Source organism: Oxyura jamaicensis, chromosome 4 (assembly GCF_011077185.1).
Source record: "Oxyura jamaicensis isolate SHBP4307 breed ruddy duck chromosome 4, BPBGC_Ojam_1.0, whole genome shotgun sequence".
NCBI classification, from domain to species: Eukaryota; Metazoa; Chordata; class Aves; order Anseriformes; family Anatidae; genus Oxyura; species Oxyura jamaicensis.
In genome coordinates, this window is record NC_048896.1 from 79,019,389 (window position 1) to 79,043,925 (window position 24,537).

The 24,537-nt window shown below is 38.4% G+C and overlaps 1 protein-coding gene across 16 annotated transcripts in view; it reads right to left on the bottom strand.

The window, feature by feature from the left end:
- Positions 1–20,553: 20,553 nt before the first annotated feature.
- Positions 20,554–24,537, bottom strand: part of SLIT2 (slit guidance ligand 2) — a 256,661-nt gene continuing 252,677 nt past the window's right edge. For 13 of the 16 annotated variants that reach the window (XM_035323812.1, XM_035323806.1, XM_035323807.1 and 10 more), the window contains 2 exons: positions 23,646–23,857; positions 20,554–22,555 (listed from right to left, as the gene is read on the bottom strand). In XM_035323812.1, coding sequence (XP_035179703.1) covers positions 22,317–22,555; positions 23,646–23,857 — 451 coding nt within the window. In that variant the 3' untranslated portion in view covers positions 20,554–22,316. Of the gene's footprint in view, positions 22,556–23,207; positions 23,297–23,645; positions 23,858–24,537 lie in introns of all 16 variants that reach the window. The other 3 variants (XM_035323813.1, XM_035323808.1, XM_035323814.1) reach the window with 3 other exon arrangements.

A 24,537-nucleotide genomic window follows, 5' to 3' on the forward strand; every position in this document is an offset into this window, starting at 1 on the left:
AATATTCCCTTGTATCCTCAGTGAAAATTGGTGTGAAACAGTGCCATTTCACTTGAACAATTCCAGATAACAAACAGTCTATAGATGCTACTGGATTGCTTGCATTCTTCTGTAATACACCAGAAATGACTTGATTGGCTATTATTTAGTGCTAAATTGCTGGGAGGACTTTGGATTAGGAGATCAAAGTCCTGTGTAAAACTCAGAGGCAAGTTCCCAAGAAGCAGACTGATCCACAGGAACACTTGTGCTTTTTGATGTTATAAGGTAAGAAAAATACATACAGGTGTAACAGGCAAATTCAGGAACTGAATGAGACTCTTAAAGAGTGTCATGGACTACACAGGTCTCTACAATTAGCCTGCAGGCATGGTGCTGTGGGTGTTATTCTTGAAGTAAGGTAGAAAGCTGAGCAACGTCAAACATTTGCATGGGCAACTGCAGTTTAATCCTGTCAAGATTCCATACCAGGTTTTTGATTGCTCTCAAATATACTGATCTGAAATAACTAGGGAATTCAGGCTTTTCATCAGTACTTGAGTGAAACAGAAGTTTTACCTGAATAGGTACAGACATACTAACTTTGCTCCACTTTTCATTACTTATCTAGGTGTTTAGAGCAGCTCTGAAATAGTGTGGTTATGCTTGTATTCATTCTGCACCTGTGACCATGGCCATAACCCACATATGGAACCAGTGTTCCCATCTAACATAGTTAGCACTACCAAGAGCTGAAACAGACCAGTTATACCCACCAATCAATGAGCTATACTTCTTGAGAAATAAAATTAGGATTCAAAAGAGATATATCAGGATATATATATATATTATCTTATTCTTCAAAGTACTCATATTGTGACTTCTGTGACTTTGTGACCATTAATTATTTATTCAGGTGATGCCAATTGCTCTGGAAGGACAATTCATACCAACACCATCTTTCAAATCACAACTATCACCGTCTCTTGCAATCACATCTACTTACATAAAAGTACTTTGCTTATTTATGTGGAGAGATCCATTCCCAAGAGCACAGCAAAAAAGTAACACTTAGGAACTTGTATTTCGTTAAGTTACTGGACCTAAATCTTGCTGTTGTGTGCTGTTCACTGGAATCTCCATACCAAATTTAAGTCTCAGGAGTTCTTACCACAATGTGTGAATAGTTAAACAACTAAGAGATTAGATTCAAAGAAGGTACAAAAGTTGAGCAAGCAGTGAACAACACCAAGTCATGGAAAATGTTAAGGAAAAAGCTGTGGTTTTAGAGAAAGGTAGGAGCTAAACACTTGGGGAAGAAAAGGAGTTGGATTTGTATCTCTGACTTCTTTTGCAGAACTTGCAGTAGTTAGAGTATTCAAAGCTAACAGTTTTGGAGGCAGTAGCCCCCAGGAGGTAGAGGACTGACTGTACTATGGAAACAAACAGACAAACAAACAAAACAAGAACAACAACAACCAACACTGGGTTATGGAAAACTCAGGTTCAAAGTGTTCTTTTTCCTGATTTGAAGAATAGGCTCAAACCCAAGAACTCCCAACTCTCCCACCTGATGAACACATGGTGATATATCGGGTTGTTATTCTTAACTGCTTTAGGACATTATAATGCTTTTCTGAACTGAACTAACTTTTACTAATTGTATTGTGCACTGAATTGAGTCAGAGACCTGTAAACTGAAACAAACTGCGAGAATATATCAGTAAGCATAGTAAGCCTGAATTGTGAAGGTACCCTATGTCACAGAAACTAGTGATAGAAATAGCAACTATATGTTCTCTGCGTAAAAAAAAAAAAAAAAAAAAAAAAAAACTAACAAATGGACAGTATGTTCAAAGATTAATAATCTGTCACAATTTGGGGTTCATTCATTAGTGTTCCCCACTATTCTATGTTGCATGTTGCAGGTAGTGTTATATAGTATCATGGGTGCCACATGAAGAAAATAAATAAATAAATAAATAAATAATAAAAATGGCAGGATTGTTCCCTCTCCTTTCCCTGCAGAAAATGCCATTATTCAATTCCTGCTGATTTCTGTGCAACTGGAATTTGGTTTTAGACATATGAAAAATTTTCTTAGGGTGTTATTCTTTAAAAGCGACACAGACATGCACAAGCTTTAGCTATGCTCACCAAATGATTACCTATTATAACTATTTGCAAATCAAAACTAAGCACTAAATTTCCAAGTCAGGATAAATGTGATTTAAATTCTGCTATGGAAACAATTAAGCAAAAGTTGAAAAGTTGCAGCTGATTGTTAGGGTGATGCTATGAGAGCTGTTTGACATGTTTTCCCTATCGGGTTTGCATAGGGAAACAGGCGATTCAGAGTCATGCCATGCAGTTTTGTATTTTCCCACTCGGTGGCAATCATTCCCTGTCTTTCTTTGCCACTTCTGCCCTTTCTTTGAGAAAGCTACTGCTCTGCGTTGATCCACAGCCTCTCTGAGTTTGGAGAGAGAACCAAGGGAAAAGTCAAAATATAAAAGGCTGAAAAATAGAAGAGTTTAAGTGTAAAGGAAAATATTTCATAGTTGAATTGTCTGATAAATTGTGTTCTTTGTTAGCAAACCTTTTACTGATTTTATTCCACTGTAGGGCACAGATCAGTAGTGGTATGTAAAGTATCGATTAACGGCAAGTTAATTAGCCCTTCATAGAACGAGGAAAATAATAATAAATATGGAAAATATCCTTCAAAAATTCACAAGACATCATGAGAATATCTCTACTTTTCCTTGTGGGGGTGTGTGCATGTAAGAGTGTGCCAACAGCAGGAGTAAATGCATGCAGTTAGGACTTCTTGGTGTAAAGAAAACATGCTGGGGCAGAGTTGTTGCTCTGGCTAGTAAAAAGTATGTCTTCAGAAGCTGTATAGCTGGATACAGCTTTGTCTTTCATAGCATTAGCAGATGTTTCGGCTTTTTTTCTCTCACTGAGTCCAGGACGTTCCCTTTGCTCTGTCAGAAACAGAGGAGAGCTGCACTAAGAGCATCAGGCTGTGCTCTGAGGCACACACAGCTTGGATATGCTGCTTCACAAAAGCATTTAATGTCTCCCACATACCAGGCACAGCTGGCACTTGAGATAACAAGTAGGAACACTTCCTTTTTTTATGATACAGAGAAGATTTGAAAGACAGACTTATGGTCCATAGGACTCAATTCAAGTTGGTGGCTGAGACCTAGTGACAGCCTAGGAGTGTTGACTGTAGTGATGGTGATGAGGATGGGAGCTGTGGTAACAGTCATGACTGAATGATGCAGTGATATAGATAGAACCAAAGATGGTGGTGGCAGTTTTCTTTTTTTTTTTTTTTTCTCCTCTTCTTTTTTTTTTTTTCCAGAAAATGGTGGAAGTGGGGAGCAGCAGGAACCCACAGGCCCTCTGTGCCCACCCACACAGGAGTAGCAAGTGGGGGAGCAAGTCTGCCCTGTTGTCACTTGCTCTGCTGGGTTGTGGACGGGGGAAGAATTAAAGCACTTTTAGGGAAGGAGAGGGGAGTCAGTGCTCTGGAGTTCCAAGTAAAAGTGGTGAAAAAAATGCAAGAGGGTGTACCAGAGGGAAACCGCCAGCAGAGCACGGCTAAGGCTACAAGCCCGTGATATTTAGACTTCTCTTCATGGATCATAGTTCCCACAATTCAGACATTGATTTGGTTCTCCACAGTTCTATCTTCTGATATGAGAGGAGACCTGAGAAGATAAACTTGAAGATGGGAAAGAGCTGAAGGAAGAACTACATAACAAATCAGAGAGAAAGGTGGGGATTAGAGAAGCTTTTGCTATCGTCTGCATCATACTGCACTTCTGTATTCTTTAGATATAGTAGAATACCAGCATGTGTATTTCTGAAGAAGGAAAAGGAAAAGGTGGGGAGGGCAAGGCTGGAGAAAGAGTATGTTGCTGTGCAGCTGCCCACTGCAGACTGCACTGCTACCACCGGATCCCAACACAGGAAGTCCCACGCATGGGTGCCTGGCGAATCCCTGGGATGATGTCCCTGTGGAAGTGTTGTAGAGCATAGGAGCAGGTTCTGGCAACAGGCAGCTAAAAGGCATAGGGCAAAGAGCAGGTCTCTCAAGAGTACGATGAAAAGAGCTGCACTGTTATCAAAAAGGCTGACAGTGAAAGAGTGTGGAAACTTGGTAGTCTCTTTGCAGGATAAACACTGATAGTTGAGCAGTATGGGATGCAAAAGAGGAAACATACTGACAGCCTGACAGGTCCAGGTTTTAACCATGAGGTAAGGTACGAACAAGAGGCCAATATGACATTTACTATCAGTTTTGAGTTACAAAAAGTAATTCAGTTCAGAAGAGAGCTGTGTATTTTAAAAAGTGTGAACTTTCGATCTCACCAAAAAATCATTTTAACATTATTACATATTCTGGCTAACAGAAATAGTTTTGTTGAATTGAATGCTGGATCAGATCAAAGATTAATGTAACACAATGTCCTGTAGTTGAGTGTCCTATCTCAGGCAGCCAGAGAGGGTGCCTAGGGACGACTATGTGAACCAGGGCAACCCTAGTTAATATTTCCCACGAGTATCCTCCCAGCCTTCAGCCATTTGCCATTCAGAGACATCCTGAGCCAGGGATGACTGCTGCATATTCAGTAATCTTCAAAGGATTTCTCTTATGTGACTTCTAGTCTCATGTTGAACCCCAGGGGACTTTTAGCATTCACAGTAGCCTGTGACAAAGAGTCTTGCAGCTCATCCTCACTTTTTTTTTTTTTTTTTTTAAAGTTGTGAATTTGCTACTTGCTAGATTTATTTCATACCAAATAGTTCTTTTCAAGCTCCTTCAAGGTTGTAGAAAGAGAATGATAAGTTTGTGTCATCACAGTTATTTTTGGACTGGATAATGAAAAGTGTAATGTAATTTCTCAGAATCCCAATACCATCTCATTGTTCCTAAAATCCCAAAAGTCTTTACATTTTAACTTGTCTAGATGTTCTGTAAAATTTTACAAAAAATTTAAAGAAATTATGTTTAAATTATGACAGCTTTCCTAATCAGTAATGCAAAGCAGTTCAGTCTGTGGGCCATCATGTTCTTTATAACTTTCACAAATCTCATATACATAAAAATTTCACAAAAGACCCCAAGGTCTTCTTTTCTACTCTTGTCTTCTTTCCTTTTCTATTTCTTTTGTTTATTTACTTATTTCAGTCCACAAAACTGAAAATGGCGTCTTTTTCATTACAATCTGTTAAGCATAGTATCCCACTGAAAATACGGGTAAAATATATTCTTGAGAGGAGTGAGGACTCAGTCCTGCAATATTTTTCCACTCTGTATGCCTATCCATTTTATTTAGCATATACACCCTGAATGCATTTCTAAAATGATCAAACAAGTTGTAGTGTAGAATTCAGTCTTACAGTGTTATAAAGATGACTTCCACGAATAATGAATAGTGGAAAGTGAAGCAATCAATAGGAGCTGAATAGTAGTAAATACACTGGTGTCCTTGCACAGTCACAAAAGGACTATCCCATCTATCTGTTGGGATAGATCGTGTGTACATTCCCTAAGCAGTGAAGAAAAGAGAAAAGTTTGAGGGGGTAGGTTAGGTTGCCAGTTTTTTTGTTTGTTTGTTTTGTTTTGTTTTGTTTTGTTTTTGTTTGTTTGTTTATTCTGACTAGCTATATTCTTGTTTGAATAATTATTTTAATGCTCCATGGTTTTTTGTTTTTTGCTGAATACTAATTACTAATTGTCTATCAAGGGTGAGGAGCGCTGTATAGATGTTTTTTCATCGCTTACATTATTTCTTCAACTCTAAATAAATAATAATATTATTATTTACATCATCCTTTTCCTCCAAAGTGCGATTTTTTACTCAGTTTTATGGTATGGTTTAGAAGTACTGGCAGTAACATCACAGTAGCAACTGGGAATTTATTTAATAGTTTTCTTTCTTAAGTTGAGGAAGCAATGACCATTTAAACCTACTCTTTATTTTCTGTTGTTTAACCAGTCTTTTACTTACAGCATTTCACATCTCCACCATGAATATTCTGTGTTTTTCTAGTACTTACACAGGAACTTGTACATACACAGGAACTTGTCAAGAGGAAAAACTAAAAGATAAGTCCACTACTTTGACAAGTTCAATGTATTTTAGGTAGGAGCAGGTATTCTTGCAGCGCTGCTCCCAGAGCCCATGGTGGTCCAGCAGCATTGCTTAACGCCTTCTTTGCCTCAGTCTTTAACAGCAAAACCAGTTGTTCTCTGGACGCCCAGTACCCTGAGCTGGTGGAAGGGGATGAGGAGCAGAATGTCGCCCCCACAATCCACGAGGAAATGGTTGGCGACCTGCTACAGCATTTGGATGCACGCAAGTCGATGGGGCCGGATGGGATTCACCCAAGGGTACTGAGGGAACTGGCGGAGGAGCTGGCCAAGCCGCTTTCCATCATTTATCGGCAGTCCTGGCTATCGGGGGAGGTCCCACTTGACTGGCGGCTAGCAAACGTGACGCCCATCTACAGGAAGGGCCGAAGGGTAGACCCAGGGAACTATAGGCCTGTTAGTTTAACATCAGTGCCAGGGAAGCTCATGGAGCAGAATATCTTGGGTGTCATCATGCGGCAGTTGCAGGGCAAGCAGGCGATCAGGCCCAGTCACCATGGGTTTACAAAGGGCAGGTCCTGCTTGACGAACCTGATCTCCTTCTATGACAAGGTGACATGCTTAGTGGATGAGGGAAAGGCTGTGGACGTGGTCTTCCTTGACTTCAGTAAGGCATTTGACACCGTCCCCCACAGCATTCTCCTCAGGAAACTGGCTGCTCATGGCTTGGACTGGCATACACTTTGTTGGGTTAAGAGCTGTCTGGATGGCCGGGCCCACAGAGTTGTGGTGAATGGAGTCAAATCCAGTTGGAGGCCGGTCACTAGTGGAGTCCCCCAGGGCTCGGTACTGGGACCAGTCCTCTTTAACTTCTTCATCTATGATCTGGACGAGGGGATCGAGTGCACCCTCAGCAAGTTTGCAGACGACACCAAGTTAGGTGCGTGTGTCGATCTGCTCGAGGGTAGGAAGGCTCTGCAGGAGGATCTGGATAGGCTGGACCAATGGGCCGAGGCCAACGGTATGAAGTTCAACAAGGCCAAGTGCCAGGTCCTGCACCTGGGGCACAACAACCCCAAGCAGAGCTACAGGCTGGGAGATGTGTGGTTGGAGAGCTGCCTGGCAGAGAAGGACCTGGGAGTAGTGGTTGACAGTCGGCTGAATATGAGCCAGCAGTGTGCTCAGGCAGCCAAGAAGGCCAGCAGCACCCTGGCTTGCATAAGAAACAGCGTGGCCAGCAGGTCCAGGGAAGTGATTGTCCCCCTGTACTCAGCTCTGGTGAGGCTGCACCTCGAGTACTGTGTTCAGTTTTGGGCCCCTCGCTACAAGAAGGAAATGGAGGTGCTTGAGTGAGTCCAGAGAAGGGCAACAAAGCTGGTGAGGGGCCTGGAAAACAAGTCTTATGAGGAGTGGCTGAGGGAGCTGGGACTGTTTAGCCTGGAGAAGAGGAGGCTCAGGGGTGACCTTATTGCACTCTACGGGTACCTCAAGGGAGGCTGTAGCGAGGTGGTGGTTGGTCTATTCTCCCACGTGCCTGGAGACAGGACGAGGGGGAATGGGCTAAAATTGTGCCAGGGGAGGTTTAGGTTGGATATTAGGAAGAACTTCTTTACTGAACGGGTTATTAGTCACTGGAATAGGCTGCCCAGGGAAGTGGTGGAGTCACCATCCCTGGAGGTCTTTAAAAGACGTTTAGATGTAGAGCTTAGGGATATGGCTTAGTGGAGGACTTGTTAGTGTTAGGTCAGAGGTTGGACTCGGTGATCTTGGAGGTCTCTTCCAACCTAGACTATTCTGTGATTCTGTGATCCTGTGATTGTGTGCCTAACCCACACAGAGCAGGGGCTGTGGTGCCAATGAGGCCTGTGGAGTTGTGCCAGCCTCCTGCTCAACTCTGCACCCCTGGACCTGGAATGATAAGGAAAATGATGACAAGAAAACTTCATAGCTCTATGCAGGCAGGAAGAAGCCATAAGAGTTCATTAGCTCACCTCAAGGTCTGACTGGGCTTGTTAACTCCAGCCAGCAGCACGTTTCTCCAGGTTTTGGTGTGGTGGCTGCAGGCAGGAGAAATCCTCTCTGCAATCTGAAAGCCCAATAGTTTTTAAAGTAGGAGATTTTTTTATTTTTTTTTTTAAATTTATTTATATATTGTAAGACCCTAGGATATTTCAGACTTAAAATCACATTACGTAGTGATGAGGGATTCCCAGATTAGTTCCAGCTGAGCTGATATATCTGTACAACATAACCTAGCTCTTTTCAGTGAGCTTTGGGCTTGTCCCCAAAGCAGTCTATCTGCATTAATACAGCTCTACCTCAGCAAAATTCAGCCCACTTCTCAGTTGGGCTTAGTTTGTAAAGTTTCTGAGTCTCTGAACAATGCCCTGCCTATTTTCCTAGGTGCTTGGTAGATGCAGAAAGAAAAAATGTGATGTATGAAGATACCATAATCACTCAACAAAGTGTGAAAGGTTCACCAGCCTGAAAAAAAAAAGCCTAAGGTACAAAAAGAACATGCCTGTACATTTTAACTACGTAGGTGGCCACAGATTTATGATAAATAGATCAGGTTAGATGAGGCCCTGGGCAGCCCAATCTAGTGGGTGGCATCCCTGCCTATAGCAGGGGGGTTGCAACTAGGTGATCCTAGAGGTCCTTTCCAACACAAGCCATTCTATAATTCTGTGATTATATGGTTCTATGTTTATAATTCTATGATCAAATCCTCCGTGGCAACCTATTGATAACAGCACATGGGAAACACAGTAGATCCACTAAAGATTTAGGAAAACAACATAGGAAGTATGAGTTCCAGTGAGTTTCTTCTGTACTGAAGCAGACCGATTTGGAGCGTACCAATTTGGAGAATGGAATTGAGAATAGAATAGAATTATGAAAAGTGCTCAGAGTGGAAGTTTGACTATAAAAGTTTGAATGAGAACAAAAAAGTTCATGGCTAGAGGAAAACAAAAGAGAATAACTCCAAATTATAGAAGAAAAATTTCATCACAGTACGAACCACAAACCTTTGGATCTACCTCTCAACCACAAAATAGTTTACAATATTAAGACTGAACTTGATCAGCCTGAAAAATGGCATATGACAATTTTTACTGAAGTAATTGTTTCTGCACAGTAGAATACAATAAAACTGATTCTGCCAGGCCCAGTTCAGTGCTTTTACGTGCCCTTGAGGCACCACTTATACTCCAGTAAAGGGAATTTGTGCATTGAAAATTATTATATCCTTAAATCACAACAATTCTCTGGCGCTTGTATTTACAAAATTGTAAAATAACTAATTCAAGTTTCTTCCCCTAAAAGTCTAATACCATCCAAAGATATGCTGCTGGTTTGGGATATTTTTATTTATTTATTTATTTTAGGACCTTTGTGAAGGAAAGGGCTTTGCAGTAATGAAAGATCTTTTATGGAAACAAAAGACAATTCTATAAAGAGTTATTCTTCAGCTTCTTTGTAAATGTAGTGGTCCATTCCAGGTCAGTCAACTTCTCCATCAGCTTACAAAGAAACTTCCAAGAGGGCAATCCCAAATTCTGCCAAAACTCCATTTGTTTGTTTATTTTTATTTTTTCTTAATTTGATTGCCAAGAGTTTGTGTTTGACTTGTTGCCATGAATAAAACTATTTCTTTTCAACAATAGACTCTCCGGGAATGGTGTGGGAAAGCTAATCCCATTACACAGCTCAGAAGTTCCCACTCTGTGGTGACCCAGGAAAGGCAGCTTATCAGGCACTTAGCAGAGCTGTCAGCTGGTCAGCTCAAGCCCAGTATTCTTCATGGAGCAAAGCAGGCCAGCAGGAGCAGTAGTAGGGTTCTGTTTGTTTGTTTTAAGTAAATAGAACAACAGGGAACTTTTACATCCTTGACCTGAAAGTCATGTTCATGTAAAAAGAGGACATTAATGGTAAAGCATACTACAGTGTCATCAGCACAGTGGTCAGCTGTGTTAATTGATTTATAATCAACAGATGAGAGGAGTCTTCACAAGCAGCTATGTCTTGTGACATTTTCTGTGATTCTGTTTGCAATAGCTCATTATGCTAGGTGCCTCTAAAAGAATAGCTTTTCCCTTAATGGAAGTTGCATTGAGACTTGATGCCTATGTATTTTTGATCTAGGTGATGGGCCCGTTGTGATACCTCCTGCCATATGGCCAGGATCTCCTAATGATAATGTAACCTAGAGAAATGAATCTCTTCCTTGCTAAGGCAGAAACCATGGCTTAGAGGAGTGGGGAAGAAGCCAGACTTCACAGTAATGAGCTGAGAATTGGCTGGCAAGAGGCAAGAGCATCCATTGCAACATTAAAAACCACATGGAAAATGTATAACAGCACCTTGGTTTTGATGAGAACTGGATTAATGCAAAGCAGGAAAAAAAATGTGATTTATTTTTTTTTCTTTAATTAAACTTTGCATTTAGCTTGTGAAGTCATTGTAGCAGAGGAGGGGGATGGAGGTGCTGTAAGCACCTGGAATATTGTATTGCATAAGCCAAAGCACTGGAGTTATTGGTAGATTTGAGTGTCAGACTCAGTCTTGCACCAGTCTTAGTCCAGGTGTCTTAGCTGGTTGTCCTAATTGTTCAAATAAAGAAAAATAACTATTTGTGGATACAAAATGCCACACTAAATTGGGACTCAGAAAATATTTGATTCAGGTCCTGGTGCAGCTCCAAAAGTGTCACTGTATGAAGTTTTTTCCTTTCATTGCATAATATTCCCAGTACTCCTCTTTCGCCTCTGTATATGTATAATGCTTGTTTTCAGAAGACATAAACTAAACTGTACTCCTGAGAGTCTTGAATGACTCTAGTGATGACAGCCTAACCAGAAAGTGTCGGTGTTTTAAAGTGCCATTTAGAGAATAGCCTTATTAAATTCTTCTTTAAGACTCAATGTAATGTATTAACACATTTTTCCTTTACTTCTTTCCTTTTTTTTTAAAAAAAAAATATATATTATTCCTTTACTGTAAACTTTAGAGCAGCTCCTGTTTCTTACTACACTTCTCAGAATGAGCCTGTAAAGTAAGGGGTGTCATCAGTTCCCAATGCCAGTGAAGGTTAAGGGAACTTGGTGATTCCACAAACCAAGAGTCTACAAAGAACTGCCCTTCAGCTGCTGTTTATTGTTTGTTTGCTTTCATGTGTTTTTAGCCAACAACATGGCATGCTGTGCCTATTTTTTTCTCTTCAGGGCAGGGATAGACAACAGTCAATTTTCTGTACTTAGCATTTTGACTGTATAGTGTAAAAGGATAACAAAATGCTACTTGTCTCAGTGCACTGGGGTGTGCCACCTATAACCTGCTAAAGGAAATAAGGATGCTGAACTATATAAATATGATCTGTGTTTTAGTTTTGCATTTTTTTTTAATTGCCTGTTACTTCATTGCCCAAGGTCAGTCTTGTCAGGCAAGTGGACCAACAGTTCTCTAGAGTAACATAAAACCATTAAGTTGCTCTTTGATCTTGTACCTTCTTTAGAACCTTTTAATCAATTAACCATGAAGCTACTCAACTTGTCTTATTTCCTGCACATAAAATTACTTTGGTCGAGCTGACACATTACTACATTATAGATCAAAGATTGAAGGAAACTTCACATCCAGCCAGGATAATTATGCAGAATTTTTCTGAATCTGTTAGATAAATTTTCATCCCTCAGATAGAGGAAAAAAACATTTTGATCTAGATTGAATTAAAGAATTCCTGTGTATTTTAAAGGGTGGCTAAATGAATTTTAGTATGATTGACCTTACACAAGGTATGGATAGATTTAATTGCTGGTTTGCTGTGCCTTAACTGTCCATATATCCTTTGAAAGTACCCACTGTTGATAATAATAGCAAGCATGACCTCCTGGAATATGAACACTGTTCTCTTGTTTAGGATGCCTTTAAATAAGAAAGAAAATTTAAATACTGAGTGTATTATAATGTGAAGGAGATCAAAATCTTTTTAGCCCAGGAATTTTGACTATGGAAAGAGTAGTAGTTTCAGGCTTGTAGGGCCACACTTCTGCAACCTTATTGATACAGGCAAAGCTTTTTATCTGAGATAAAAAAGAATCAGAGATACTGCCAGTTTTATGTTCTTTTAGATCTGAGGTTGTTGAAATTACTATTTACTAATTATATGGAAAATTAAGGTGTCTCAAGATGTATACACCATTCCTGCTGGCCAAATACTGGACTATACAAACAGCTTACTTTGATTAGCTCCTTGTTTGAGCTTCCCCCTGAAGTGGGACAGAGTGTCACCCACACTGGTCCAATGGAACAAACATCTGCTCACTCCGATTTTGCTCAAGGCATATTTTGCAAAGCTGTTTCTTGTGGGATTGGCTTGTTCTCTTTCTACATGCTGATGCTAGAAGCTAAGCTGGCCTGGCCCAGCCTTAAGACTGTCACCTGGTGTGTGCACTGGTAGCACCTAGAAATATCAAGAGCCATCATGATTTCTCAAGAAAAACCCATGCCCTATTGATTTCTTTAAACCAGTAAATAAGCATTTTTGAAAAAAATACACTTTGTTGAATGATGGTGTAGGATATTCTTCACAGACATACTCTTATTCCCTGAAGGCATGTCTTGTATCTCGACTCTCTACACTTAAAAGTAAATAGGAAATGGGAACCCTTGTAGCTGCTATAAATCACATTATTTTAATGCTAAGTTTAAGCCACACTCTCTTTGCAAATCTGTATTGATTTTTCTGAATGTTACACTTCCTTTAACTAAACAGCTCCCTGCTGATGTTTATCTTCCTTTTAAGCTGAATTAAAAGAGAATGAAGAAGTTTGTGGATGGCATGAATAAAGTGCTCTTTGATAGATACACTCTTCTGAACAAAGAAGAGCACATTCAGCTCTTGGTACTAAGGAAGAATCTGTTTTCCCTAATCTCCCTCTGTACAAATTCCTCATTTAAGTCTAAATCAAAATTTCCCAGAAAAAAAAAAGAAAGGATATTCATGGAATTTATTTTAACATTTGCCTCTGCAGTACCTCTTTAGTGCTGGATTTAAGATTCAGTGGGGTGCTTTCCTTTCAGGATTTGAAAAGATACAAAAATCCAAAAGGAGTCAGGGGGAGGTTACGCTTATTTTGGGCCTAAAGCAGGCCAAACTTTAGATTCTAGTGTTTGTTTTCTTTCTACCTCAAGCTATAAATCATCCAAGATTCATCAAACTGTTTGCAAATCTAATCCAAGCTGGACCACGTTACAGACTAGTCCAAGATGTAGGTTTATAGTAATGCCTGAAAACAGGAAAGACTTTAGATCAGAAAGGAAAAACTATCTGGTTTCATTACAAGTGGCTTCAAGTTTCATTACAAAAGGGTTTACATGGCTTTGATCCCCTAATTTGGCTAAAAACAAAAAACAACAAAGAAAAAGATTGATCTCCATGTGCACACAGCTATTTCAGTGCATGCATGTGACTAAAATAGATATGCTGTACCCTGGTGAACCACAGCGTGTTCCACACAGAAATGCTGCATTTAAAATGCATAGATTGCAAAGTCAAGATAGATTAGTTTAAAATGTCCTCGCTGCCAGCTACCTAGAATTCTTAATCATACCTGCTGTTGTTCAGAACTGCTTGGGAGAACTAAGAGCATAAGTTCACAGCTGGAAAAAGAAAGAGAGAAACATAGAAAAAAAGTATGTGCTTTCCACCCTCATGTATGCATATATACGCACGCACTAAAGAAAAGACTTTACAAGAAGAATCTGTTTTCCATAATCCTTTATTATGGAGCCACAATTAAGTGAGTCTTTAAAAGTGAGTACTAAAGAAATGACTTCACTAGAAGCAGTTTTACTACAATAGTACTCACTTTATTTTTATTTATTTATTTATTTATTTGGTTAAAGAACTCCTGTCTTTCATTTTTGACTGCCACTGCTGAAGAGGAATTGCCAATTCTCTTCACTCCTCTGGAGTCTGGAGAGCAGCAATGAAAAGCAAGCTCCTTTCCCATAAACCCCAGGCAGTGGTTACGTGGGGAAGAGGGGCAGACCATCCATGTGCACAGAATAGAACAAAGTTTTTTTTCTGAAGTAACACTTGCTATGGCTTTAGCCAACACACTGAAGGACTTGGACCACTGTCCCAAAACCAGGTTTTGTGCACTGAAACCATTGATTCTTCTTTTTTTTTTTTTTTTTTTTTTTTCAGATAGAAGTTTTGGTGGCTTCAGACCAGCTAAGTTGGGTTTACAGCTGCTTTGCATCACTGAAACATCATGAAACAGCTTGAGCCTACAGTGATTCTGGCCCTAGATTTCTTAAAACTCCAGTATTTTCTTCTCTATAGTCTAATACCCTTATTTTTCTGCATTTAACAAGCCTATTCAGGACCATGTGAAATGCAAATGGACTGTGGCCACTGCTGCTAGAAGTTATTCCTAAACAGAAGGACTTCTGACTGGTTGCTACTGTCTGGGCTGTAATTGTCCTTTCTACACAATTTTGAGAGCATATGGCTGCATTTGTTTCCCAAGAACAATTGCAGCAGATAATTCCCTTGTGTGTTCAGTACCCAGCAATTTCATGTTGAACCAGAGTTGGTTCTTTTTTATTATCCTTATGACCTATCTTTCCCAGGCACTCTTACCTTACCTATTTGGTTGTTCTCTTGGTCAAAATAAAAATAACTGGGTCTTTTTTTTTTTTTTTTTTTTTTTTTTTTTTTTTTTTTTTCTTTTTTCTGTCTGTTTCTAGCTTTTGAGTGCAATTGCTATGCAGGTTATTAACCTGAAGTTATGCCCTCTTTCCAAGCTGACCACAATGAGGCCGTATTCTTTGTGCCACATAACAAATGAGAGTTTTACTACTTAAACATTGTCAGCCACCATTGCTGCTGATTGCTACTAGCACATTGCTGTAACAGTTAATAATACCCAGTTTTTAAATGCTCAAATATTAATCAGAGTGTTCTTTCCATCACTACGATGCCGTTTTGCCCCTACCAGATGTCTCCAGTTTTCAGCAAGAGTAGGTGCAGGACATGCTGCAGAGGGCAGGAAGAAGTGTCTGCCTGTGTGGCATGGGAATGGCAGGCACAGTCCTGTCTAGAGACAGGTATAGGGATAGGAAAGCCTGGGCTGAGTGGGAAGGGGTGGGAAACAGAGAGCCCAGAGCTGGAGGGAAGGTGAGAATGCCAAGGGTTTGTCTGTGATTTTTGGCTGTGGCTGACGAGCAGCATTTTGACCAACCAGGAGTTTACAAACCTTGTTTTTCAAGGTGCTTTGCAAAGTTTCTCGTTACTTTATCTTTGTATCTGGGATAACATTGAATCTTTTTTTTCACAGAAGATATACTAGAATTGAGTAACTTTTTGTTCTTTCTTTAGCCCTGAACACACAGAGTCGCCCTGAGGAAATTATCGGTTCTTCCATCTTCAGCTTTCCTCCAAGTCCCAGCAGCAATTCTTGGTCTTTAGAGGTCATACTCATTTGAACCCATCTTTACAATCCCATATGCTATCAAGTCTGTCATTTCATAAGCTCTGCTTTTTAGAATTAAACTTACCACTCAGTGAATGTTTGGTTCAGTTTCTGCATTATGGGTACACTGGCCAAAATTAATTCCTGCCCTCTTCTTACTGGATAATTATTTTTTTACATTTTTTTAGATTTTGGTCACTGATTTTGCAATTATTATTATTATTATTATTATTTTTTCCCTCAGTGTCCAAGGAGGGACAATAATCATTGAGTGACAGATTTGTAATGCTTGTATTCTTTTTACAGGATTGTATTCTTTATTTGGTTTCTCATGTCTGCATTCATGGCAGCTGAGGTACTTCTGCTCTCCTATGCTCCCTAATGATAGCAGTACCACTTTTGCATTTCTACTTTTACCTTTAGAAAGAAAAAATACAAAACAATAATTCCCCAGAGTACTTCTTTGCTGCATTAGTTTATTTCAGTGGGTGTACCTGGGAGGCTGCTTCATAGCATTGTTCAATAATCGTATAACAATTTGTGCAGCGAAAAAGGCAACAACAAATTAATAATTACTTCATTTTTTTTCTGTGAGGTTACAAACTTTTTGTTTGTTTGTTTGTTTTGTTTTGTTTTGTTTTGTTTTTTGATCTATGTGATTTCTGCAGGCAATTTTATTTACTGTTCACACTTACTCATGTCCTTACCTTTCTTCTAGAAAATAACTGTAAAACTTCACAAAAATGGGTGAAGTGATAGGGAATGAGATCCAGTCAAAAACGAGAGAACAAGAGAGAACAGGCAAGCTTCAAACTCTAAACTTACTATTTCAAAACAGCAAGAAACTTCTACAGCACAGGTCAGATGGTACTGCTCTTATTGCTGTTACCATAGCAGAAACACAGAAATGTGATTAAATAAATAAAGTTAATCAGAAGTGGAAAAAAAAAAAAAGAAAAAGCATAACTTTGCAGTAAAAACAGTTCAAGTTAACCTATTCTCAGAGGACTTTGAAAGAAAACATACTTCTAAAGATGTGTTGTGAGAGATTTTAGGCACAGCTGCAGGAAAAAAAGGTATCCTTTCCCTGTCTTCAGAAGGATTAAATCTGCCCTGGAAATTCACTGAAGTGGACAAATGGGTTATCATACAGAAAAAACAGATTGAAGCCCAGAATGTGAAATAAGAGAATAAGAAAAAAGAAAAATGTGCAGGAAGAAGGCTACTGGGCCTTTTTACAGAACTTTAATGACAGAGTAAGGAACTCAGGCACATTAATTCTATCTTTACTTGTCTCTTGTGATGTGGAAAGTATCCTAAAATAAATTAAAAAAAAAAAAAAAAGAGATCTAACAGACAAAAACAGGTAACAATTCCCCTGGTCTGAGTCTATAAATCCATAAAACATGTAAGCTTATATCATCTATGCATGTCAGACTGTTCCACAGGAGGTAATATAATGTTTTCCAAATAAGACATGAAAATGTCTGATCTCTGTGGCTAGATGTGTAACCTGTCGTGTAACCTGTCTCCCTCCTTTAAGGCAAGTCTTCTGATCCCTCTACAAATGTTAACAAATACCTAAAAAAGGAAGAAAACCCAAGTCTTAATCTCCTGTACGTATGTAGTGTAGTATAGGGCAGCTATTGAGGGTACTGAGGCTTGATGTTTAGAGCCAAAGTGGTTTACCTCTGAATGGCAGTGAAATAAAAGCAAGGGGTTGTAAAGACTAGAAAGCATTAGTAAGATCAACATTTTGAAATTAAGCTGTGGATATGGGAGGCAGTTCGAAAGTCTGTTCCCATGGTTGAGCAGAATTCCTGCAGCATGGGTGTCATGCTGCAGAGCTGGAGCATATTTGCTGGGACTGTGGATAGCCAGAAGTCTTGCTGTTCAGTGAGATGACTGTTTTTTCTCAGCTTGACAAATGACATGCAGCACTGACAGAGCACTTCTCCTTTGCTGGCCATCACCCCTGCGGACACTGGCCAGAACAGCAGCAGCAGGAACATACCCTCCAACTCTGATTTAATCTCATGGAGCCCAGGAGACTAGTGAATAGAGCTGTTAACTCTCTGTTTGGTTTGCTTTTCCCATCTGTGTTTTATTAAGCTGAGAGCAAGATTTATTCACTTTTTTTAAAAAAATAAAAAATAAAAGCAGGAGCTGTTGGTGTCCAAGATGATGGTTGATGTTAAGGTATACGTACACAGTTTAACCTGGCTGAGGGCCAAAAGAGGCCTGTAATTTCCAGCCTAGACCATTTATTTGCAAAAGGACACAAAATCCCTCTACTCTCAGACATTTCTGAAAGGATGAGCATGACTACTTTCCGCTCTCCCAGGAACACAATACATAAAGAGCACAGTAAAACAGTAGGCTCTCCAGGATGAGACAGGCTCTCCAGGCATGCAGGCAAACACTTCACTTTTACTTTACTCCTGACAGCCCCTACATAGTCACAACTACCAGCGATTTTCTGATTTCCACTCCAGGAATCTTAAATAGATTGGAGATACCAGCTCAGTGTATAAATATTTCTTCTAAAAGCCAAGAATCCTGAATGGCTCAGCTGGGGAATTTCACTTTATGGGAACTGAAATTATGTGCCAGGCTCTCCACTGTAAGGTGGGATAGCTGAAGCACAGACATTTGCATGCCTGATGAGCTACTGAGAGAACAGTGCTGGCTTCTAAAGGAGAAGGAACCAAAAGATGAGATTTTGAATTGCTTCAAAAAGACAGTTTTCCTCAAACATGGTTAACTCAAGATCGAAAGAACAAGTGTGTGCTTTTCACAACTGTAAAGAGGTTTCTTTTAAGTACATACATTTCAGGCAGTGACAGATAAAGCCCCCAAAATCCAGAGCTTCAAAGCCAACAACCTCTAACATCGTTGATGATTTTCCAAAACTTCTGGGCTTACTCTTCTCAACAAGAAGCTCCTTTCCAAAATGTGCCACTCTCCCCCTCATCTCTTAATCATCACTCATCTCATCAAAACTTATATGATGGATCATCAGGTCTGCCAGATTTGTTGTCTTCCACAAAACCTCTGCATTCTGGTCTTTCCAGGCAAATGCCTTCATAACATCATATGAATGTCATACTGACTGTAGCACCTACACAGGGCCCCATCACTTTAAAATGATTCTTGTAATACTAAGCTTTATGGTACCCCTATATAGCAATACAAAGTACTTCTGAATACATGGCAAACTTGCTTCAGTAGAGCCTAGAAAATAAATTCTCTCTCTCTCTCTCTGAGTTTATTCAAAGCTCACCACTGGTTTCCCTACAACAGTATTTATATCACTCATATCTATCTTCCTCAGCAACTTAAGTACAGGCTGCAGGATCTACTTCTATGTATGGCAGTTCGTGTTCAGAACTGACTTCAACATCATTAACAAAAAAGCAATGCCATTTGTTACTCTTTCATTCAAGGAGAATGGTCATTTTTCCATGTCCATTTTTATCATCTGAAACGACAGTGGGAGTGGTGCATGAGCCAGTACAAATTACGTAGTAAGAACATTGGCAGAAAATGATGGAATCTGTAAGTTTCTTTTTATTTTATTTTATTTTATTTTATTTTATTTTATTTTATTTTATTTTATTTTATTTTATTTTATTTTATATTGGTTTCTAATGCAAAAAATAATTTGTGTTAACTGACAGTGAGGAACTTGGTCACTGTACTGAGTCTTAGCCTTCAGATCCAATCCCATTTATGCATTTTATTAAATACATTAAAAGCAGAATTTATGTGAGTGATTCCTATGCCAGGCCACAGACTTTAGGAGGGAAACTTCACCCCTGAACACTGTGTTAAAAGCTCCACCATCTCTTCCCTTAGTTATGTGCTTACAGCTAAACTAACTAAATTTGATTATCTATCTATTGAACTAAATTAATTTTCTACTGTGTTAGCTATGCCTAAAGTTCCCTCACACCCCCAGTTCCCTTTCAAGGAATATTAGTACAGGGCACCCCAGTTTTACAGCAATATTACACAAAATCTGATTTAGGTATCAGGAGTCAGGATGACCCATTCCATTGAGAAACAATGAAGCTGTATTGTGTCATATACAGCAGAACACCTTGTAGATTCTTAAGGACTTTCAGTAGCGTGAAAATGCAGGGATGCTCAGGTTTCTAAGGTGAACTGAGCCACAGTTGGATGTGCGTTATATCCTCCAGAGGCACTGTTAAGTGCCAAAAGCTTTTGTTTGTTTTGAAATTAAATGTTAGGTTCTTTGGTTCTGCTTAGAGTCTTGATGGACTTAGGATCAGTACCTGCTAGTATTGTTTGAAAATGAAAGCAAAGCTCCTTTTTCTGTATGAGGACAGAAAGCAGTTGGGCTCTATATACTTGGTACAGGCATTCTAATTGTACCCAGAAAATATAATCCTGTTTATTCAAGAATGCTATGTAAGTAGTAGTTTGCAAAAATGCCTTTTTCCTCAAAGCTTTTAAAAGTTACAGAAAATTATTTAGAATCTAAGGATCAAGAAAGAAGGCCTCATGCCAAAAGCTGTTTCATTAGAGATTGAGACAATTTCTAATGCAGAATGAGTAAAATAAATACAGAAGTATATGCAAAAATTATATTACAGGAGTGAAACCTGTTTAGGCATCATCCCATCCAATTGCTGACATTTAAAATATTTTGCCCAAGATTAGTGAACATGAAGCTCTCTGAAGAAGCAAACTACTTGTTAAAACAACTCTCAAATTGCCATATGTATAACCATTAAAAAGCTAGGATAGGAAATTTGTCTTTTCATGCAGTGCACTTTATTTATATGTCTTTTATTAATTTTGCTATGAGTTCAGCTGTGTTCATAAGGAACTGACATTCGCAGACATCCCTGCTTGTAGGTGTAATAATCCCAAGATAATTCCTTCTTCAGATTTGCAGCAATGAATACACTAGAAGTAGGGTTGGGTTTTATTCTTTTTTTTTTTTTTTTCTTCTTTTTTTTTTTCCTTTACCAAATATTCTTTGCAACTACAGGTGTTCAATTAAAGGCTGTTAGACAACTTAAACTTCTCAGAAGAATACAAATAAAAGCTGTTAGTGAAGTAAATATCTGTTTAATTTACAAACATCAGTAACATTACTGATATCAGTCCAAATAAGACAAAGCACACTGCATTACACATGTACATCTAACTTTTTTTTTTCTTTTGTAAAAAAAAAATAATAAAATAAAATAAAATTGAAAAACATCTGCATTTTTACAGGGTACCCTGGGTTTTACTGAGAGAAGAACACAACCCACTATTAATGATTACCAAATCTACATTATAATTTAGCAGCAACATGTTAACATGGGGAACATTAGGGCAGTAAAGTAGTTTTATTATTTGGGGAAAGTCACAGTTCTTGATCGCACAGCCTTTTTTTCTTTCTTTTTTTTTTTTTTTTTCTTATAAAAAAAGGTAAAGAGCTTCATGGGAATATTAATTTATAAAGGTCTACTTTCTAATGTCATTTTCTACACGCCATCTTATTTTCTGTAAGTACTGTATATAGGGAAAATTAACTTCTCTACAGTTGCCATCTAGTGTAAAGACATTTTCTGTCATACATTATAGGTTCTTGGATGGTGTCCTGAATATCTGCGGTACGTGAAAACTGCAGATTGTCATCACTTTCAGATTCAGTGACACCAAGTGGTCAGATTCTAAGGAAAAGAAAAAGGGAAGGGGAAAGGGAGGAAAAAACAGACTGAAAACATTTACCCCAAGACGACATGCTACGTTAGTTCTATTGCAAAAAATTCTGATTTTTAAGTCCTTTTCTTTAAAAAAAAATACAAAAATACTGGGACAAATATAAATTAATATATATTAAAGCATTGAAAAACAGTAAGAGGGATGGCCTAAAAGGGTTAAGTACAATGTACTTTGATACAATAAATATTTCTCAATGAAACTGAATACTGTATAGAGTTGTTTTAGAACTCATAGAAACAGAAATCCATATTATTACTAATTTATCCATCAATAATCTATTTTTATAATCCCCCAAACATTTATATTACAAAAAAATAATACTGGAAAAGGGCAGATAAACACTTTTTGTATGCTTCTTTTGCTAACATGCTGACATAAAAGTATACATCATCAGGAGATTTCAAGATTATAGTATATTCTCATATCTCCCATTTCCCATCCACTAAATGGGACCCCATCTTCTCAAGATGCTTAATAATACCAAGGATAAAATGTATTTCAGACAATTGTTATTTCTGTATAATCTGATTCTTTTCACTCATAATGCATCCCCATCCATAGGTAACTGATTGGTATGATCTGTCAAAACAATCAAATATACTGATACGAAAGTGAAAAAACAAGACTCATGTTCTGGCCAACATTTCATCTCTGAGCTGTTAAGTTGGAAGTCAATATGTATAGTGTCAGTGTATCTTCAGCATGTTATAAAGAAGAATCCGTGTTAAAAGCAGTTAAGTTTCCCATCACTGTTGCAATGTTACCAGGTCTTTTTTTTTTTTTTTTTTTTCCTTCAAAGCTCCTCTTGGTTATGAGAAGTCTCAGTTCAAGCACTTGAATCTTTTTTCAAATGAAGAAAAAGTCTTTATTCTCATAATAAAAATAGTCTGTTCTGTATTTTACAATATATTTCAAATATTTCCACTATGAAGCATTAATTAGTCCGACACGGTCAATAAGTATACAACATTTTCAAAAGACAAGTGTGACAGGGACACTTAGGTACAATTTGTACAGCCACACTTCACCACTTTCTCAACCTCATCCACAAATGACGACCCATCAGTGCATTCAAAAGAGTATTTCCGTCTCTTGCTCCTTAGTGGTCCACAGCACTGCCCGGTTGAACATCCTCCTTTACATTCTAGTCTCGATACCTTCTTGGTCGTCTGGCACGCAGCATACCCTTGCTGCTTTTGGTAGTAATCTCGGATTCGTTCCCCTCGACAAGAGATTTCTGCAGAAAACAACATTTAAAATAAGAGATACACTTTTGAGATACAGGTCACAGAAGGGTTGAGATTGCTAAAGAAGATGCTGTGTTTCTAATTGCGGTTGGGATTGATATTTTAAAGTTTGAGTCAGGCTGCATAATGGAAACTAGTGGTTCTATCAAACATAATTTGATTAATGCTGAGTTTTATTTCCTATACCTCCTATTTTCAGTAAAGTTTATATTATGTATATGTAAACCATAAATACAAAGCTATTACAATGACAAGAAAATTGGAAGCTTAAATCTTTTCCTTTTATAAAAATACACATCTTCTGTTCCTACATTGCTAGCAGCTGGTTCTATTTACCATAGGGAAATGTTTCAGAGAGCATGCAATTTAATTTATTAGACCTGGAGTTTAATATTATTCAATCTGTTATTTAATACAAGTTACATTCCACTAACTTCATAAATTACTGAGGTACAAAACCAGCTAAAAATGAGACATCTGTTTAAAGTTCTACAACCATATTCTTCTCTTCTATTCAGATCTACGTACAATACAAAATAAATGCCATCTGGGGTAAGGGAAAGAGGGAAAGGGAGAGCTTTGATAGACAAAGGAAAAAGAAAAAGGTAGGGGGAAAAGTCATCCTGTTTTCATCCATCTCACCTGCATAATTCGCTGTGATAAATCAGTTGAAGCTGAGAGGTCAAAAGTAGAGTTTGTGATAAAACTAGGAGCAGAATCATTGGATTTGGCTTCTCAGTTGCAGAAGGCAGAGAAACAATAAATACAGAAAGATACAGCAGGTAAAAGGTAATAGTTAAATATAGTAAAAATGTGTTTCTGAATAAAGGTTAAAAAAAAAAAGTAATGTTTTCACAGCAAAACATTTGATGAAAAATCTTCAAAATGTAAATAAATTCATGGGAAAAGTTTGATTTTTCTCTCATTGAGATAAATTCTTATGGTCAAAAACAACAAATGTGTGCATTGTGGGGAAAAAAAAGTTGGTAATGTTGTTGGCTGTTCATGTTTTAATAAAACAACCCTTTTTTTTCTAAGACCAAAACAATAAAATGATTTTATTATTATTATTATTTTTACCTTTATCACAGCTGTCCCCCGTGTATCCGCTGCTGCATTCGCAATATGGTTTCCCAAGTCCTGAAAGCCTGCATTTGCCATGTTTACACCTGATGGATTGGCAGGGGTTAAACAGCATTTCGTCTTCATCACAGAGGACTCCCCCATGTCCCTGCAGGCATTTACAACTGTATGAAAATGCATTGATTGGCAAGCAGGTACCATGCACACATCTACAGGGGAAACAAGCCCAAGAGAATAAAAATAAATTATTCATCAAAGTTCAGGCTAAGCAACATTAACTACAAATACTTTGGACTGTACTCAGAAGAAATTGCTTTTTTTTCTAATGGACTTTTTCAGTGAGATGCAGTGAAGTGGTTTATAAGCTTCTTATAATTGGTATGCAGGTTTACACAAAACAAGCTGCAGTACAGAACTCTGTCTCACCAGAAAACAACCACTGTAGATGTGTTATGGAAGAATTTTATAGTCCATAGTTATTCAATTCATCATTTCCTGTCTACCTAAATTTGTAGCATGCTTTCAAGAACACGGCAAAATCAAGCCCAAATGTAATCCATTAGAATTAAGTAGAGAAAAGGATACTCACCTGAGATTCTGTTATCATTTATAAAAGCATATTGTCACTCATGAAGCATGGGGCTCCCAGCACAAAGACAGGTCAGATACTTCCTAGCTAAAGCTTTTCTGTTCCAAGCAATGGCAATTTCAAAGCTGAACATGTGTCCTAACCCACCCTCCCCCCCATCAAATGCAGCAGTCTGCACTGAAAACTGCCATTGGCATGGTCATGTAACATATGAGTCAGGTCTTCACAAATGGCTGGCAGTACTCATCTAGTACTCGTGCAGAAACTCACACTAGATGAAGTTGCATATTATCAGGTCTC